This window comes from Balaenoptera ricei, chromosome 10, assembly GCF_028023285.1.
Source record: "Balaenoptera ricei isolate mBalRic1 chromosome 10, mBalRic1.hap2, whole genome shotgun sequence".
Classification (NCBI taxonomy): Eukaryota; Metazoa; Chordata; class Mammalia; order Artiodactyla; family Balaenopteridae; genus Balaenoptera; species Balaenoptera ricei.
In genome coordinates, this window is record NC_082648.1 from 97,161,328 (window position 1) to 97,180,271 (window position 18,944).

The following is an 18,944-nucleotide window of genomic DNA, read 5'->3' on the forward strand; positions in this document are numbered from 1 at the left end:
GAGAGGTTAAGCAACTTGTTTCAGGTCACTCAGCTGCCAAGTCAAGGAGCTGGGATCCAAACAGAGACATCCAAGCTCATGACCACTAGGATAGACTGTCTCTCTGGATGAAAGCACAGTGCAGGGAAGGCTGTTCTGGCAGGCCTCAGCCCGGTAGACTAGGACGGGGTTCAAGGGTCAGTAGGAACAGGAGAAGAAAGTAAAAGGGCCTGTTAGGAGGCTGAGGCAGTGAAGGGAGACACAGGATGAGCAGTGCTTGGCGGGCAGCAGGCAGAAAGAATTTTACCCTTTCTCAGTGGCTGCCTTGTTAACCTGTTCTGTTGACCCAAACTTCCCTACCTCTGGATGAGATCCTAGGCATATCTCAGAGCTTGTTCAGTCACTTTTGGGCTTTATCTTATTTTTTAGGTATTAAAATAGTCGGGTCTAATAGCAAAGCTCTAAGCTCTAGTCAAAGCTTCTCCTCTCCCCCAGCTCAAGTCTGCCTTAAATTCAAAGACATATATAGCAGGAGGGAGGCATGGTGGGCTTTTCCTCTAAGACCCCAGTTTGGTCTGCTCTCCCCTTGCCCTTTCCCCCACTAGTTGCCTCTGGTTTCTCCAGGGCTGGAGCTTGGGGCAGGGAGGAGAGAGAGGTAACAATGTAAGTCTGGCTTGGCTGGTTCAGGTGTCCTCAGGAGAGCCTATGTTCTCAGGTGGGTTAGGTGAGTGCCTGGGAGCTGGCTCTTTCTCCTTAGGGGCATTTTTGTGGGTTCCTCAGAGAGCCTGCATCACTAGGGATGTCCCACCTGCAGTTCCTACCTGGGCAAAGCATCCCCTGGCTGGCACTCACAACACCCCTTCAGCACCTGTCACTGGGGGTCCACCCAACATGAAGTCTTCTGATAGGATCACGTGAACCTTCCTTATTATTCCTCCCCACCCCAACCCTCTTGGGGCCGGATCCTAATTCAAAATGACCTCAAACCAGCCACCTTCTCCAAGGTTCCCCCTGGGACCCCGGGAAACATTCTTGCATCCTGGCCCCCAAATGCTGGGAGTGCAGACTGTCCCCAGAGCAGCTCAGTCCCTGCCTGCCTTGTGGAAACAGGGGACTGAAGCCAGCCTCTCGCCTTTGTCCCTAGTCGCCTCACCTCCCAAATCCCAGTGGACACATGCCATGCTCCCGTGCTCTCTGACGCTCCCTCACTTGGCTTGAGGCTGGGGAGTGATGCCAACTGTCTCTAAAGACAGTTCCCTCTCCAACCCCACCTCCCACATGGCTCCTTAGCCCCACGGCCTGGGAGGGCTGAGGGACCAGGAGCATTTTCGTCCAGCTCCTTTGCAAGTCTACCCATTGGAAGGGGGTACTTGGTATCCATTGTCCCTAGCTTTGGGGTCTGGACTGGGGCGGGCAGCAGGGCTGAGGAGGAAGGGAGGGATCGGAGTGGCTTTTCCATTCAGGGGTCAGTGAGTCACAATGCTGGGGACTAGCTGGGAAGGGATGAGTCAAAGACAAGGTGCCGGGTTCAGGCCCCCGTCAGGGAGGGTGGTGAGTCAGGCAGCTGCGGGGAGTGCCAATTTGCAGTCCAGAGTTTGGTTTTGAACGTGGAGTTTGAGGGCATCACATGGAGGTGAAGCAGAGTGGTTGAAAGCATGGACTTTGAAGCCAGGGCTTTTGGATTTCAGTCCCAGCTCCACAAGTTAGCACCACCTGGAGCAAGTGACTCAACCTGCCTCTCCAGTTTCCTTGGCTGTACCACGGGAGGGTTAAGGCCGGAATGAAACTCGAGTGGGCAGCTCAGAGCCTGGCCCGTGGAGCCCTCAGCGGAGTGCCCTGCAATCCCACGAGGAAGGGAGTTATTACTCTCTTCCCCCATTTTACAGATGGGGAAACGGAGGCACAGAAGAGATGAGCAATATGCATGCCCAGGGTCCCACTCAGGCAGGCAGTCCAGCTCCAGTGACTGAGCCCTCACCTACTAGGCTACACAGGGAGGATGCCGGCATGGTGGGTAAGTATGACTGCATGGGTTCAAACCCCACCTCTACCACGTAGGAATTTTTGAGCAAGTTACTTTGCCTTTCTGAGCTCAGTTCCCTCATCTATATGTTGTGGGTACTGTGCTGTCTGGATTGTGAGGATTTAATGAGTCAGTCCTTGTGAAGTCCACTCTGTATGCATTAGTTATCCTTAGAGTCATTCTGAGTTGGAAAAGACAATTCGAGGAAGCCCTCTCCTCCGTTTTACAGAAGAGGTTACAGAGGCCCAGAGAGGGTGATTGACCAGCCTGAGATCACACAGCTGGCAGAGCTCAGACTTGTCCACTGTTTTTCTACCATCGTCGAGCTGTCACACGGGAGGAGCGCATCAAGAACTGGTGAACAGAAGGCTAGAACTCCGGGACGGGAAGTCAGAGGAGTGGTCGACTCCGGCTACATAGATGGGGAAGATGGCCCTTCTTACCCATGCGGTGCTTGAACAAAACCCTTTCTCACCCGTCACGTTCAGTCTTCCCAAGTAACTGTGCCAAGCAGGGAGTCCTGGCCTCTTTTACTGCTGAGGAACACCGAGGCCTTGAGAGGGGAGTGTCCTGGCCACCTGAACCTGGACAAGGGTCTCTTCACAGTGCCTGAGTTGTGAAAGGCAGGCAGGCGATGAGCAAGGGAGGGGGCCAGGGATGGGGAGGGCAGCAAGCCTCCATCAGGACGCTACTGCCTGGAAACCGAGCTGTGAGTGCCTGCAAGGATTGCCTAGGGAGCCAGTGAGATGACAATCACTTTAATGAGTCCCTGTGGGGGACAGAGTCCACGCGTGCCTCTTCCAAAGTGTGTCCTATTTCCTGGCTCGCAGGTGGGAGTATCAGAGCCTTAACAGAGAACCCCTAGGGACCTCCAAGTCCACCCCAAAAGAGCACGTTGCTCGTCGGCAGGGGGCCTCGGCATTATGACACAGCACTGAGAACCCCTGCCACCTGCTCTGTCCCATTTCCATCAGCCCACCTTGGCTCTGCATAAATGTTTCCCAGACCCTCTGGCTCATAAAGGCTGATTGCGGATGGCTGTCATTTAAATGCAGGCTCATGTCTTTGTCACACACTGAGCTCATTTTTGGAAAAGACAGAGAAGAATTTGGTCTTTTGCTCTAATGATCACATCCCGTCCAGAGACCAGGGAGGGACCTGTTCCCACCCAGTTTCAGCTCACACTGGCTGTGCTCCTCCTGTGTGACTGCCGTCTACCAGCACTTTTACATCCATCCTGGAATCTCATTGTTCTAAAGAGATTTCAGACGTTTGGGGAAGGAGCAAGATGTAGGTGAATGAGAGATCTGGGTTACTATCCAAGTACACGAGGTTTTGTCTTTTAGTTATATTTTTGCTATTGATTTTTAACTTCCACATGATCTGTGATACCAACTTCTTGAAATTTATTGGGACTTGCTTTATGTCCTACTACATGATATTCATGATCATTTTTGGAAATCTTCGATGTGTGTTTGAAAATAACACGTCAGATGCAGGATTCTATATATGCTATTTGTTGTTCTGCTGTTTGTGGCTTGCTTCTTTGTATGTTTTGTAATTTGGGATTGAGAGCTCATGTTAACAACGGTTTTATCTGTGAGTATCCCACATGGCCTTTACTATGGGAATGTCCCTCCAGAGAGGGACATGCTCTGTGGGTGTAACTCACCCCACATTTGCTTTTTATATTAATTTCCAGACTTAGGAGTTCTGGGACTGTGTGGGCAATGCAAATCCAAACCTCAAATTTTGTGTGAGGGAAGGTCTAGAGTTATAATTTCTCAAGAGAGACTTCATTTTTATTTTTCCCACAGAGCCAAAAATGAGCCAACTTCTTTGACAACTTCTTCTGCTTTTTGCAAAAGGATGGGTTTTTTTGTTCTTGTTTTTTCCCCATTTGCTCTTTCACTGAGGATACGGGTCCAGCTTTACTGAGGTGTTTCAGTTCCAAATCTCTCTTGGAAGGGGCCCAAGGTCTTGTCTCCCATCCCTACATAGATGTAAAATCCAAGCTTCTTGGTTACCAAGATTGGCAAAGGCCAACACCTCCCCGCCCCTGTCCCTGTGCCACCCACCCTGCGGGGCAGCCTAAGGATCGGCATCTGCTTGTCACCCTGATTTTGGCTTCCTCTTTGTTTTTGGTCCCCGGGGATTTCTTTACTCTCTTGGAAGCTCAGTTGGGTATTTAAAAGAATGTTCTATTTTCTTTAGTATCTCTAAGTACTGTGTTGAGCAGCTAGCTCTTCAGAAGCTTCTATCCATCACGCCCGAGACCTGGGGTCCACTCTTCTGCTTCTGAGTGACCCTGGGAAGCCCCCCTGCCCCTCCTCCTCACCTGTCTGATGGGGTTCATCATCCCCCAGCCACCTGCCTCACAACCTCACCCAGATGAAAGGCATGAAATTGGGAGGGTAGGGGTGGCAGGCAGGGGCTGGATATCCCAGTGGCCTCGGCAGCTAAGCACCTAAGTCCTCATCCTGGTCCTTCCAGGATGTCTGGTGACCCGTCATCTCAGAGCTGAGGTGCACCTGGGGGCAAAGACTCTTCAGCAAAGGGACAGATTTCTCCAGCAGCACCTGGGAGGGCAGGAGTCTCAAATCTCTGGATAAAAATTCCTCCTGGCCCCTCTGTCGGATTCGCACCCAAGGTGTCCCAAACTGCACTCAGCTTCACCCGGGCTGACTCCTCTCCCGGTCCCCCAGCCTGTGATGCCAACACCCATTCATATGCCTACACCAGATACCCAGGAGGTTTTCAGAGGGTCCCTCTCACAGCACTCAAAGCCAATCACCAAATCCTCAATATTCTAAATCTCTCTGGCCACTTCCTGTCAACCCCACTGCCTCGGCCACGTCCAGGCCTCATCATAGCTCACGAGGTGATTTCAAGTCCCGGCCTTTGTCCCTCCTCTGACTCTCAGAGGCTCAGATGTCTGGAGGCCAGGACGCCCGCTCACCCGCTGCTCCGTTCCAGGCCCCACCCTGTGGGTGAGCTATCCTTGTGTGGCCTCTCCCAGCCAGAGGCCTTTGTGAAGTGTGAACCCTCAGAAGCCAGCAGCCTGAACAAAGAGGGTGCAGATGGGCACACACGCTTGGGATCTGGTTGAGGGGGGCTCGGCCTTTAGATGCTGCCACTCTGACCCACCCCCTTCACTTCAGGTACAGCTTAACTAGGACAGAAAAACCATTACACTTTCAGCTTCTATGAAACGACTGAATAATTTTGCAAAATTGTCACTCTCATACCATCTCAACCCCTACTCTCTACACCTTGCCCCAAATCCTGAACTTCACCCCATGGCTGACCCGCACTCCTGGTGAGGCCCAGGAATAGGGCGAGGGGAGTGGGTGGGGGGACTGGTCAGGCACTGCCTGGCAGACAAGCCCCCTGACACCAGCACCGCACGTACAGCGTCCTGACTGACCTCAGCCGAGTTGCGTGGTCTTGCCCGGTCCCCGTCACGGACCCTCCCATCCACCTTAAGAAGCTGCCATGGTCACACTCATTCATCTGCAACTAATAGGCAGACATAGCTGCTAAGAGATGGCAGCAGCACTCGTGATAAGGGACGGTCGTGACACTAATCCCTGAACGCACCCGCCTCCCAAGGGCAGCCCCCGTGTTCTCAATCCCAGAGAGATGGGCAGGGGCAGGGGGCAAAGACACGTGCTGGAGGGAAGTTCCCCTCCACTGTGCCACTGGGGGCAAAGGAATGTCTTCAAACCCCTGGCCCTCCTCCAGTGACACTGGCTCACCGCTCGAGGCCGCACTGGTCACCAGGGAGCGTGGGAGGGGTGGGGGGGGGTGATGGGAGAGCGCTCACCAGTGTTGCTGCTGTTGTTGAACCAAGTACCGCATGAGGACTTCTGGAGAACAGAGCACTGAGCCAGGCAAGACGACAAGGCGGAAGCAAGGCAGCGGTGCACGTGGAGCAGGTGCCACGGAGGAGGTCAGCCCTGACTCCACACTGGGCTCCACCCCCTCACCCATCTCCCCATCTCGCTGCCCGGCTTCTGTACGGAGACCAGACTCGGACAGAGACGGGCTCTTCTTTGACCAGGGCCAGCTGGATGAGTCACACTGGCGCCCCACGTCTACCGCTCGGCCGCTCCCAAGCCTCACTGACTGCGTTAGTAAGGAAGGAGAACCGAGCTTGGTGACAGTTAGAAAAAGATGAATCAAGGGTCCATGTGCCAGGCACCGAGCTGCGACTCTTGCGTAGCGAGACGGGGGATGGGGAGGGGGCTCAGGCAGGGAGCTCTCCCTGGATAGAGCGGTGGGGAGGACTTTAGACACGATCCGAGGGCAGTGGGCTTCCTGAAGGCTCTCGGCAGGGCTGCCAGGCCCCTGCGGCATCCGCATCATGTGGAAGAGTGGGGGGAGGTGCCGGGAGAGTGCGACAGATCAGGGAGGTTTTGCCAAAGGAGCCGGGGTCAGGACAGGTGAGATGGGGGTGCAGGGTGGGGAGACCTTTGAGAGGCGAGCCTTGGGGGTTTCACAACAAGGGGGTGAGGGTGGTGGGGAAGGGGAGGGTTGGAAGGCGACACCTGTTCCAGGCCTGGCAAACGGGTGGCCGTGGAGGGATGGAGGTGCCGCTCACGGACATGGGCCCAGTGGCAGACCCTTGAGGAAGGCATGGGAATTTGCGGAGTCTGCTGCTTTTGGATCCCTGTGGGCGTCCAACGGGCTCCCCAGTGCTGCTCGTCTCATCAGAGAAGGCACATGAGCGCCCAGAAAACAGATGTTTCTCTGAGCTGAAGCAGCTTGTTAGCAAGGGCTACTACTGGCAAGGGTAGCCCGTGCCCCCAGCCCTGGCCTGCTCCCTCCCAGGCCCTGTGGTGACCGGCTGGCTAGGGATCCAGTCCCCGGGGCCCCCTCTCTGCGGGTGCTGTGACTCCAACTGGGGGGCGGACAGTGGCGGGAGCCCCACCCCTCCCACGGGCCCGCTGACCAGGTAGTCTCCGGGTTCCAAGAAGTGGCACGCACTGCAGCTTACCTGTGTAGGGGGACTCTCCTCAAGCTCATCTCCCTTACGAGGTGGACGTGGGGTGGGAGGCGGGGATCTTGGAATCGGGCCGGAGCGCTGGCCTGCCACCGCTGAGGGCCAGGGCCCCCCCTCTCCTCGCTGCACCCGCACCAGGAGAGGCATGGCCTGAGCTTTCTAAAGACCACAGTCCCAGCCGGAAGAAATGAGACAGACCTGGGGCTAGACCTTAGCTTCGGAATGTGACAATTTATTTGACGGGGGGGGGGGGGGCAAAAGAGGCTTTTCGTGCCCCCTTCCTGGCATTGATACGATATTGAAGAGCAGCAGAACAAAACATACAAGACAGAGTAATCAGCACAGACGCCCCTCCCCCAGCCCAGAAACAACCGAACCCGGAACAGAACCAAAAGCCACACCCAACCCAAGGCGTCTTCTCCACCTGCAACCTCTGGGAGAGGGGCCTGTGGCCTGGGGACCCAGCCCCACGCTGAGGCGGCGTCCCCATCTCCGGTCTCCTGTTCACCCTACTAGTTTCCTGTCCTGAACCACTGGAGGCAAAGTTTAGCCAGCTGGGAGCTGGATGGTTGAACCACAGACGAAGGCAACGACACTTCATTTTTAAAATGAGAGAGAGAAAAAAGAGACAGTGCCCCTCCCCAAATATAGAGCTATATATGTATATTTTATATATATAGAATTCATTCGTGCACAATTCATTAAATGAGCTTTTCAAAAATTAAAAAAAATTATAAGATACATTTCTTTAGGCCTTTGTGTTTTTAAATTAAAACCAACAACAAGAAGTCTCCATCTCTACTCCGCCCTACAGTAGGGGGAAGACCCAGAACCCTTGGTTCCTTCTACTGTGGCCTCTTGCAAGGGGGTCCCTCGTTAGACCACCAGCCCCGCTCTGCCTAGCCAGAGCACTGCATACAGTAGGCGCTCAGACACTGTTGGAGTGGGGTGCTGACTCCTTCAAGGCGGGATGGGGGGGACCCCGCAGGCCTGGGAAGCGGGTGCCTCAGTCTCCACCCAGCCTGTCCCCCCTATTTTGGCGTCTTGGTGACTATCAGCAAGACAGGGTCAGGCCGGGGACACCCCCTCTCTTAGAGTTTTAGCCCCTAATTCTGGGCTTTCTGAATCTGAGAGGAGATGCAGACAGAGAAAAAACGAAAACCTTTAAACACTTTTCTTTCTTTTTTCAAAAGTGATTCCTTAAACCATACAAGCCCTCAAGAGGCTGCCTTGGGCTAGTGCATGGGAGCCTGGAAGTGGAACTGACCAGGCGGGTTCCACTGTCCAGCGTGGGCCAAGTGCAAAAAAAACCCAAAAAAAACCAAACCAACAACAACCAACAAAACCCCCAAAGGCAGAAAAGGCGGTGCGTCCACTTGGGTCCACCCGGAGGCTAGAAAGGCTGGTGGCAGCCCAGCTCCCCGAGCTAACGGTTTCCTCCTCTGGGCTGACTCCTCACCCGGGACCGCCTGGCTCGTGGGTACCCCCTGGCTTTGCAGTGGCTCCAAGGCCCAGGTCCCCACCTTTTAAAGAGGCTTCCCCCAAAAGGCCAGAGCAGCTGGGCTCTTCGCTCCAGTGAAGTAGCTTGCCTCTTAGAGCCTCAGTTTCCTGGTCTTGTAAGTGGGGTGACCCCTCCCACTCTGCCTGCCTCACACTGAGGTTGGGGACTTGATCATCACCTCTTTCCAGGGCAGAGGAAGGCTGAAGCCCACTTTGACCCTGACCACTTTGCAGGGTGAGAATGAAACGGGACTGTGGGAGGCTGGAGGCCCCAGTGCCAGCAACCTCGACCACCACCTAATCTTCAGCAGCTGCCTGGACACCAGCAGTGCTTTATGAAAAAGCTGTGCCGCCCAATACACCCATTTCACAGAAGGGAAAACTGAGGATCCGGGAGGGGAATGAGCCAGGAATGGGTCCCAACTTCCCACCTCAAACCAGAGACACCAGACCTCATCTGTTTCCTATGACATGGGGGTGGGGAGAGGGTGGCATCAGGGGGAGATGACCCCAGCCACCACTGAACATGGGAGAAGATCCGGCTTTGAGGGGTATTTCACATATAAAAATAAAGCAAACCAGACTGCAACTTCTGCTTGGTAATAGGCAAACGGAAAAGCAGCAATGGGGGAGGAAGGGCCCATGGGAGGCTGATCCGTGCAAGCGTGTGCTGGGGGGCTGTGGGACCCCGCTCAGAGCCACCCTGGGAGAGAGGTAAGGAGGGCTCCGCTTGCTCTTGACCAGGTGCCCACTTAGGCCCTCAGGGGAGCTGCCCGCCTAGGAGCAGTGTGCATGCGTGCCTCTGCACGGGCTGGGGCAGGGCTGCACAGCTGGGAGTCAAGGGCGGCACCCTCCCTGTGAAAGGAGAAGGGGCAGGCACTCCCTCTCCCTACAGCTACCCCCAACCCCCTCTGATCACCACCTAATACTCTCCCAGAGTCCATAGCTCCTGTCTTCCTGAAGCTTGCATCCCCTACCTGGCCAGGGAAGCTCGGGGGTGTCTTGGTTATTGGGGCGATGGGGAGGGAGATTCCCCCACGGGGTGGCGGTGGAGGGACCATACGGCCCAACAGGCTGGCAAAGGAATGGAGGAAGGCAAGGAACCCAACTGTACCTACTCACCAGCCTTCCTGGAGAAAGTCACCAACGATGGGTCCCGGTGATGGTGGGACCCCTGTTGACTCCTACCTCCCCAAATCTCAGCTCTATTTGCCTGGCCCCTGCAGCTTCTGGCAAGTTCCTTTGGGATCAGGGGTCATCCCTCCCCTCAAGCGGGGACAGGTGTGGAGTCTGGGTCCAGCGCAGGAGGGAGGGCTTACCTTGCCTCGGGCCAAGGAAGGAGGGCAGTTGCCGTGCCTGGGAGCCTCCCAGCTGGGCCTGGGCCTCTATCCACGTTCCTAACATTGCCGCCTCACCTGTGCAATCACTGCGTTACTAGTTTTTCTTTAAATATCTCTTTCTCCCCACCCCCCCCAACCCCATAGGAATCCCACAATATTTTTTTCTATTTCTTTTTTTTCCCCTCTTTTTTTTTTTTTTTTCTGTTTTTTGCAAAACTAATTCTTTCACTTTCCTGTCATAAAATCACCTCTGAAAACACAACTTCTTTACAAAAAAAGTCACGAATGACACGGACTCTCAGGAAAACACATTTCTATGGTCTCTGGAAACACCTGTAACTGGCACCCAGGTGGACACTCACCTGGGGTGGGGGTTGGGGGGGAAATCCCCTCTAAGGACAGAGGAGAAATACCAGCCCTTATTTGGGGGGAAGCCAATTGGCACTTGGACGGCCACAAAGCCAACACAAAGGGCAGGGTGGGGAGGGGTCCAGGAGCACCAGTCCCCCAAACCCTGTGACGGCCCCCATTCTACATCCTGGGGCGGGGAGGGTCAGGGGCCCTGCCACAATCCCTGGCGGGGAGATTTGGAAGAAACAGTCCTCCCGTGCTTACGACCAAGGCGTTTGTTTCCGAACTGGAATTCCCTTTCTGCCATCATGGCTCTCAGCCCACACACCAGGAAGCCACCTTGAGCCACGTGCAAGGACACGCCACTCATGGCAAACTGAGTCCGGGCAGCGCCTCAGGGCTGGCCAGCAGGGCTGTCTCCCCTGCCCACCAGACCCCTGGTCCCGCACGTGCCCGCTCTCCTGAAGGACACAGGCCCCCTCTTCCGTCCCCCACCCCAGCTTCGGCCATCCTGCCCCTCCCAGTACCCGGCCTAAAATTGGGGTTTTGGTCTCTGCCACTGGCATGGACACCTCAGCTCCCTGGCAGCAGAGGAAAGAGAAGCTGCCCAGGGCACCAGAGGCCTCCCGCTGCTTCAAGCAGCCTGGTCTGTGAGAAAGCCTGGGCGGTCAGAAGCAAGAGAGAGGGGGCCGGAGAAGCCGGAGACCCTCGGAACGGTGTCCAGGCTTCTTACTCCCCCCGAACACCCGGGAGGAAGAGGAAGCTTGGGACGGGGGTCTCCCCTCTGCCTCGGTCCCCACCATGCCACGTCTGACCGCCCCAAAGGAGAAGGGCGTGGGATGCGTGCCCCCCCGCACACGCGGGCTGGGAAGATCGGCCTCCACAGCAAACTCCTCAGACCTGGGCCAGGTCCCAGGCCCGGCTGATGGCAAGGGAGGGTTCCAGGCCTTCGATCTGACGACCTTACTGTGAGGAACCCTAAAGGGCGCAGCCTCGAGAGCCGGGCCCAGGGGCCAACGCACACACGGATCCACGCAGACCCACCCTGGACGGCAGGCGCATGCGCAATCGGAAGTCCGCGCAGCAGGCTCTTGTAGCACCTTTGGTCGAGAACTGAGGGGCCTTTAGATGCTGGGAGGCCGTGGCAGGTGAGGCCCGTGCCAGTCCCTCCCGCCTCTGAGAGTGGGACGAGGAAAGAGATGGGTGGGTGAGGCCCACGGGGACCTGCTTGGGTCTCGTCCGAAAGTGGGCCCTGCTCCTGCCGCCCTCGTGGGGGGGGGGGGGGGCGAGGAGGGGCCAAGGCCGCCTTCACCTCAACCTCTGTCCGGGCTTTCCCATCCCTGCCCCTCCTTCCCGGGCATCTGGAAGAAGGAAAGGGACGGTGCCCAGCTGGGATGGGGTCCCCTAAGGGGCCCCAGCAGCTGCCGGGTTAGCACCGAGAAATCAGATGCTGTGCGCGAGAGCTGGAAGCAAGCTGGGGAGAGATGGGATGTGGAGGGGGCAGCTGAACCCCAAGTTCCGGGGCTCCCCAGGAGCCACCCAGCAGGCCCCACTGTGCGTGGGCAGGGAGGGGGCCAAGACACAAGAGGGAGGACTTCCCGGTGTCCTGGCCCCACCCTAGCCCCACCCCGTTCCAGGACCGCCCCTCCCACTGGGCTTCAGGGGGCTCCAACTGCCCAGCCCCATCCCGGGGTCAACACCGAGCCATTTGAAACAAGCAAAGCACAGGCAGGGTTGTCTGAGTGCGGGGGCGGGGGCAGGAGCAAGAGTATGACTTTGGGCAGGAGGGCCCCCCAAACCCCCCTCCTTGGTGGAGCCCCTCACTTGCTCTGCCCACTGCTGCCACCCCCCGCTGCGGCGCCTGCTACCCCAGCAGCCACCTTCTCGAAATCCTCAGGGTTGCAGAATTCCTTGATAGTGACCGTCAGGAGATTGCTGGTGACATCGGTGACGACCACGTTGGAGCAGGGTGACATCTCAGGGCGCCAGTCTCCAGCCTCGGGCTCTGAGGCGGCGCCGACAGGCTGAGGGGCCGCGGGAAGGGCCTGGCTGGCAGCCGCAGTGACATCGGGAGGCGCCCGCTTGCTGGTGGCCGCCGCCTCGGGAGGGATGGACAGGTCAAGCACCTCGGGCTCCCGCCAGTCGGGGGCAGATGGACTCGTGGTCTCGGGGAGCAGCTTGGGGGGCGCGTCATCCGGGTCGGAGGAGGACTGCGGGGTCGGCGAAGGGCAGCCGGAGGAGCTGGAGCTGCGGGCGTCGTACGGGGCACTGGGGGCTGCCAGGAGCAGCCCCTGGCCAGGGGAGGCGGCGATGTCGGCCTTGGTGGCTGGCGGGGGCGGCAGAGGGCCGGGCGGGGGCTTGTTGTACATCGCGAAAGCACCGAACTTCATGTGGCGGATCTGCGTGCGCAGGATGCTCTCGCTGAACTTCTTGCTCTTGCCGATGACGCGGTTCCGTGAAGGGACTTTGGGGCGGGCAAGGGCCCCGGCCCCCTGCCCGGCGCCGCCTCCGCCCGTGCCCTTGTCGATCACCTTCAGGTTCAGGATGATGCGGTTCCGCTTGGGCTCCCGCGGCTTGACCTTGCGGTTGATGATGCGCACGGTCTCGGAGAAGGGTGAGATGGGCGGGCGAAGGCCGGGGCTGCCCCCCTGGGGGTCTGGGCGGGGCAGGGGGCGGCGGGACATGCGGTGGCAGCGGCGGATGTCCTTCTTGAGCCGGTGCACGGCAGCGCTGGAATGCAGCTTGGGCGAGGAGGCGCTGGCGGTCGGCTTGACTGAGAAATGCACATCACTGATGCGGAGGGCCTCCGCCTGGGCCCGCGCCTGCGGGACAGAGGGAGGCAGTGGCTGAGGGCTCGGCCGCCCGCTGACCTCCTCTGGACACCCCTGCACCAGCCACCCACAAGTATGGTCTCAAGAAACCATCCTGAGAGCATTTAAGAAATCAGTGGTGCTCTTGACCTTGCCTTAGCCATAAAAGGAAAACAGGTTCAGATGGGTGATAACAAAGTGTGGAAGGTTGGAGGGCAAGTCAGACCCTCATCCAGGCCCAGCTCCAAGACTAACTTTCCAAGTTTGGCCGTGGGTCCGAGGGACAGACGGGTCGGTGGCTGCCCTTGCTGACACAGAGGAGTGTCAACAGCCAGGACACTGCACGGAAAGAAGCCCCTGATCAACCCCGCCCTGGGAGGATCCCAGCCCAGCGTTCCTCCATGGACTAATTTTTGGTGACAGAAAGGCGAGGGCGACCCCTCCCACCTTCACCCCATACCCCAGCCCTACGGACCTATTAGCAGATGCCCTGAGCTCCTTCTCTCCCTCTGAACAGGAGGCACCTCCAGCTCAGCCTTGCCTCCTCAGCTCATCACCAGCTCTGGGACAGACCCTTGGCTCCTCCTCCTCACTCCCAGCACCCCACTCCCCACCCCCCCACCCCCGGCACTTCCCCTCCTGGGTCTGATTCGTCTGACTGCCCAGGGTCTGGCTCAGGGCCTGGGTCTGAGCAAATTGGTGCCAACAGACTCCAAAGCCAGCACCTAAAGCCTGGTTGGCATCCACCCCAGGTAGACATGGGTTTGGTGGGGATGGACTAAGAGGTGGGATCAGCCACTTCATATTCTCTGTGCCAAGATGGCCTGGGACCGGATGGCTGAGCAGAAGTCTGTGGGGAGCAAGGGATACTGTCCCAGGCTCCTGGGCCCAGCTGCACACACTCCCAGGGGTGAAACTATAAAGCCCCGCCAGGGCTCTGCAGCAGCTCACCTTCTGTCTCATGGAAGATGCGAGGGGGTGTGTGTGTGGGGTGTGGGTGTGCGTGGCAGGGCCCTAAGAGACTCCAGGTCTAGGGCAAGAGACTCACAAGGTTATGTAAGCCATCCTCCATGGCCAGTCCTTCCTTCACTAAGAAAGTACTGATGAGTCACGTGCCAGCTGCTTAGGGCTACAACTATGACCACACACAGCTTCTACCCCTAGGGGGCTGTGCTCCACGGAGAAGACAAGTAACAGGCAATTAGGGTGCAGGGTGATTCAATACAACAGAGGAAGTACGGAGTCCAGAGGAGCACAGATTAGGTCCCAGTTGTGGAGGATGAAGCCTAAGTAGGAAAAAACCCTGGTCCTTCCTGAGCTGACTGTGCCCCAGGTGGCCTGCTGAAGGGGCCTTGCTAAGACAAATGGTGGAGGCAGAGAGCGCCCAGTGATGAGAGGATGGAGTGGCCAAGGGACTGAAAGCAATGGCTGGACAAAGGGTAGAGATGGATGACCAGTCTGGGTTCTATACAGATACCCTGGTTCCTGGGGGGAAGAGGGACCATTAGGTGGTGACTGCCTCCAGCCAGGTGAGCTAGGGGTGGCAGAGAGGAAGGACACATTCCCATGGTCAGTCTGTGAGCTCCCCAAGGGTGGGATCTGTGGTTGAGGGTCTCTCCACCTCCCATCCCCACAGTGCTGGATGCTTGACCAGTACCTGGGAGGCAGCCTGTACACCTCTCAGACAAGACTAGACTGTATTTGACCACAACCCCCAGAAGAGGTGTTTGTGGACTTACATGCTGAATAAGCGAGGATGTCACTTAGAATGTAGGAGAGGCACACTTTACTGCCACATGGTCCTCCCAGCCCTGCTGGGGGTTTCCTGGGGTGGCTTAGTTAACCATCCCTCCAGCCACTAGGTGGCAGCACGCGTGGGCCCGACCTGCCCTGTGCCAGGGCTGCTAGCTCCTCCTGCTCCGAGCCAGTGGAGCCAGGGACTGGTTCCCTCACACCCCTTCCCAGACAAAGGCAGGAGAAAGCCAGCCTTCCCTTGGCATGGCAACAAGGGCTTTTTGCAGGTTCATCCCCCATGGAGTTTAGGGGATTCCCCACTCTTTCTGATCCCCAGGGGTTGGTGGTTAGTCTCTCTGCCTGCTGTCTGAGCGGGACCTCTGTAAGTATGGTTATGCCGGAGTCCAGCAGTGATGCATGGTCCCTGGGGACTGGCAAGGAGCGCAGGCAAGGCAAACACCAGATCCAGGATGAAACCCCAGCTTAGTGGGCCTCCTCTGACCACAGTATATGTTACCTGGTTAGCACAGTGCCTGGCACATAGCAAGCACTCAAAGAATACTAGACTATCCAAGGGGCGGGGCGGGTGCTTATGAGCAGTAATCTTTTTCTAATGTATGGTTTCCAACCTTTCTACAAAAATATTTCTTACTTTATAATGTCTAAACATTATTATTATTTTTAAAAACGGGCTGGTTCACCCTCCTCCTCTCTTCTCCCCAGGTTGAGAATTCTTGGAAGGTGGGACCTGGGTCTGCCTGTAGATTAAAACTGGTAACCACAGCCTAAGGCATTTATTGCACTCTGTGTGACAGGCACGGCTCTGAGGGGTTGGCATGTACTATACATACATAATGTGGAAGGTTAAAGACCTGGACTCTACCACTCACTCTCTGTGACCACGGGCAAGTTATTTAATCTCTCTGGCCTCAGTTTTTCTATCTACAAAATGGGGATAATGCAGCCTACCTCAGGGGCTCCTGTTCTCTTCAGAATATTTCCCTGCAGAAAGTGAGTGCTATCTGAGTGTAATTTGTTTACTATACACACTGCCTCTTGGTGACCCACAGAGCAATGGGTTCAGACCAAGCTGATCTCCATCACCCCTTGCAAATATCTATCTCTCTCATGCTACCTGTTTTTAAGGTCCAGATCAAGGTTCTCTCATCTGCCTCTCCATCCCCTGCCCCACCAACTCTACAGCCTTCATAGTTTCCTTTTTGTGTGTGTATGTGTGTGTGTCCATCTTGCTCCCTTAACCTGACGTGTACTCTCTGAGGGACAGGGTTAAGAAAAGGAGACATGATGAAGCCAGGAAGCTGGGTGGTGGGAGCTCAGGTAAATCACTTCCCCTCCCTGGGCCTTGATCTTCTCATTTGCAAAATAGGGATAATATTCCCTACTTCATAGGGTTGTTGAGAGATTTAAAGGAGATAATCCATGTGGGGCTCAGCACTGTGTTAGGCCCATAGCCAGCTCAGGAGATATAGCTATTAAAAAAGAAAAGCATTTTGTGAATCAATGCTCATGGTCATTACTCACTTCCCCGCTAGAGGGCACTCCAGCTGCACTGAGAGGCTGTCACACAGCCCACTGGCCCTCCAGCTGCTCTGCCCCATCCCTCCGAAGAAGCATCAAGAGTTAAGGTTACTCCAGAGATCCCCTAAGATGTGTGTAATTTGGCGACAAGGGTCACAGAAATATGTAATTCTGGAAACCATTATTTCTTTCACTTCTGCCCAGTTCTTTTGGGGGGTGGGGGGCTGGAGAGCCCCCCCCAAATTGGGCTTTGAGCCTTTAGGACAAATTGGAGATTCTGAGTTCTGCATTCTGCACAGCCTCTTTTCTGCAGAGTCCTGCATGCTCTTCCCGTGCCAACTGCCACAAAGTCACAGGCTGTCGGGGTGGGAAGGGGCCCTGAGACAACCTTAGCACTAGTGGGGGGGACTGTGGTTGCCCACGGAGGCCCGCCTGCAGCCGTGCCTGCCACCTTGGGTCATCTCGCCTTCCCTTCCCAGACTCTGTTCTTTCTCACTAAAAAAAATAAAATAAACACCAAAAAAACTCTAAGATGGCTTCCTCTGGAGCTAGGTCGCCCTCCCTTGCCGAGGCTAATGTGCTCTGCTTTTACTCTCCCACTCTCCATCCTCATTAGAGCCTCCAGAGACAGCCAAAAGTGGGCGAAACTAAGAACCAGTGGCCCAGCCTGGGTGATAAAACTCAAAGTGAAGTGATTTAAGGTCAAATTCAAGTTGGATCCCTCTGTCAGGAGGGTAGGCATACAGAACAAATCCTGAGAGAGGGAAGCTGCGGGCAGGGAGGCAGGTGCCCCCCCCCCCCAAAGCCTCTCCCTGTTCCCCAGGATGAGGGAGACCAAATTCTCTCCCCCTGGGTTCTAATTCCAGGCAGAGCCCTACCAGCTCAAGGCTGGGGGAGATGAGGGCTCTCACGTGCAGAAGCAACCTCCCTGCCACCCCCTCAGGTGGGCACCCCACCTGCCTCACCCACCCGCTTCCTGCTGGCCTCCCCAGACCCTGGTTTTGTCAGTGAGGATTATCCTTCCCCCTGTCCCCATTCCCAGGCCCCTCTTGCTGAAGCTGGAGTTGGCCAGGGCCTGCTGCCAGGGGCTCTTCGGGGGCTCACAACCACCCCCTGCCCAGCTGGGGCCCCTCTGGAAAGACCCGCCCGCCTGGGCGGCCGCGGATCTGTCCCTCCCCTGCAGGCCCCGTGTTGCGCCCGGGCTGGGGGCCCGAGAGGGGCCTGCTGGGGCTGGGCCAGGTTACCTTCAGGAGGAAAGTTTTGGGTTTGGGTCCCCTCTTCTTGGGCCCATACAGCTCACGCTCCCTCTCCCTGCGGCCGAGAAACGCCAGAGGTTAAAAAGAGCCCCTTCCTGGGCCCCACTCCGCGCTGCCCTCCCCGGCTCTCCCGCTTCCCCGCGCGGCGCCCCAGCCGAGCCTCAGCCCCGCCGCCCCTGCCAGCTTCCCAAACTCACTTCTGCTCGAAGGCTGCAATGAGCCGCGAGTCCAGGATGTTCTCCTCCGGCTCCCAAGTGCTGTACCTGCCGAGTTACGCATGCACAAAATAAAAAAGAAAACCAGGGAGCCAGAGGCACATGCGAGGGAGCAAATGTGCGCACCCTCCAAGGAAAAAAAAAAAAAGGCCCCGGTGTGCGCTGCCTCCCTTCCCCCCTCGCCCCTGGATCCCGTGACACTCACTTGATGGCCCACCCCTTCCATTTCACCAGGTACTCGATGCGTCCCTGAAAAACAGAGAAGGAAAAAAGGGGGGAGTGGGGGTGGGGAAGATGCGGGGACGCGAGGAGGCGGCTGCGCGGGGGTGGGCGAGAAAGCCCGGGTTAGCGGGACCGCTTCGCCCCGATGGCCCGCGGATCTGGGGACCGGCTGCGGGGCTAGGCGTCCCGCCCTGGGAGGCGGCTAACCTTTCGGATCCGCCGTTTGATGATGGATTCGGCCGCGAAGACCCGCTCGCCCACTGCAGACAGCTCCATCTTGCTCAGCGGCACCCACAGCCCATAATACTCCCTGCTCCCGCGGCCGGTGCTGCACCGCTCGCGCACGCGCCACAGCGCCCAAGCTCGGCGGGCGGGCGCGCGGCGGGGCGCGCGCTCGCGTTCCAGCTGCGGGCCGTCACGTGACCCTCTGGGCTGGCGCGCCGTTGCCAGGACCTTCTCCTCCCCCGGGGCGGTTGCTAGGGAAAGTGAGCGCACGCGGGGCGGGGGCGCGCGCTGGTTCTTAAAGGGGCCTAGCCTGGTTGGGGGAACCGGGGCCGGAGGCCGGGAGGGAGATGCTTGGCCTGCGCGAAGCCGGGCTGGGGGCGGTGCAATCTTACAAACACTTTCTCATTCCCCTCTGCATCTTCTCGGCCCCCGTGAGCTGACAACTTCTCCCTCTGAACCCTCCCTTGCAAGTCTCTCCTGGCCCCGGGCGGGGAAGGGCGGTGGAGTCTCTGCAGCCGCTGATCATCCTCCCAGCAGAAGTTTGCAAACAGTTAAATATGATACAGCAGAAATGCATTTGCTGTTGCCTTGCCAGGCCCTGCGGGAATTTCTTTAAAACATTGCCCCCCACCCCACCCCTTATCCATTATTTATGTATTCGTGGGAGTGTGGTTTTGTAACCAGTTCAGATGAATTAAAACAAAAACGCCACCGCAGGAAAGGGTGGGGGAGGCAGTGAATGGGG

At 57.2% G+C, this 18,944-nt stretch overlaps 1 protein-coding gene across 1 annotated transcript; it reads right to left on the minus strand.

The window, feature by feature from the left end:
* Positions 1-7,218: 7,218 nt before the first annotated feature.
* Positions 7,219-18,329, minus strand: CBX6 (chromobox 6). The gene is made up of 5 exons (XM_059936989.1): positions 18,182-18,329; positions 17,958-18,001; positions 17,735-17,800; positions 17,526-17,592; positions 7,219-13,020 (listed from the first exon to the last, which is right to left on the minus strand). Exons 1-5 carry the CDS (start codon positions 18,248-18,250, stop codon positions 12,019-12,021), a joined length of 1,248 nt encoding a protein of 415 aa, XP_059792972.1. The 5' UTR covers positions 18,251-18,329; the 3' UTR covers positions 7,219-12,018.
* Between the last annotated feature and the right edge of the window lie 615 nt (positions 18,330-18,944).

What these genes read in the sequence shown, in the direction of transcription:
- CBX6 (XM_059936989.1), bottom strand. Translation starts at nt 18,250, where the DNA reads ATGGAGCTGTCTGCAGTGGGCGAGCGGGTCTTCGCGGCCGAATCCATC. An exon ending in TGGAAGGGGTGGGCCATCAA is followed by an intron (nt 17,801 to 17,957) that starts GTGAGTGTCACG and finishes GTAACTCGGCAG; the next exon opens with GTACAGCACTTGGGAGCCGG. An exon ending in CCAAAACTTTCCTCCTGAAG is followed by an intron (nt 13,021 to 17,525) that starts GTAACCTGGCCC and finishes TCTGTCCCGCAG; the next exon opens with GCGCGGGCCCAGGCGGAGGC.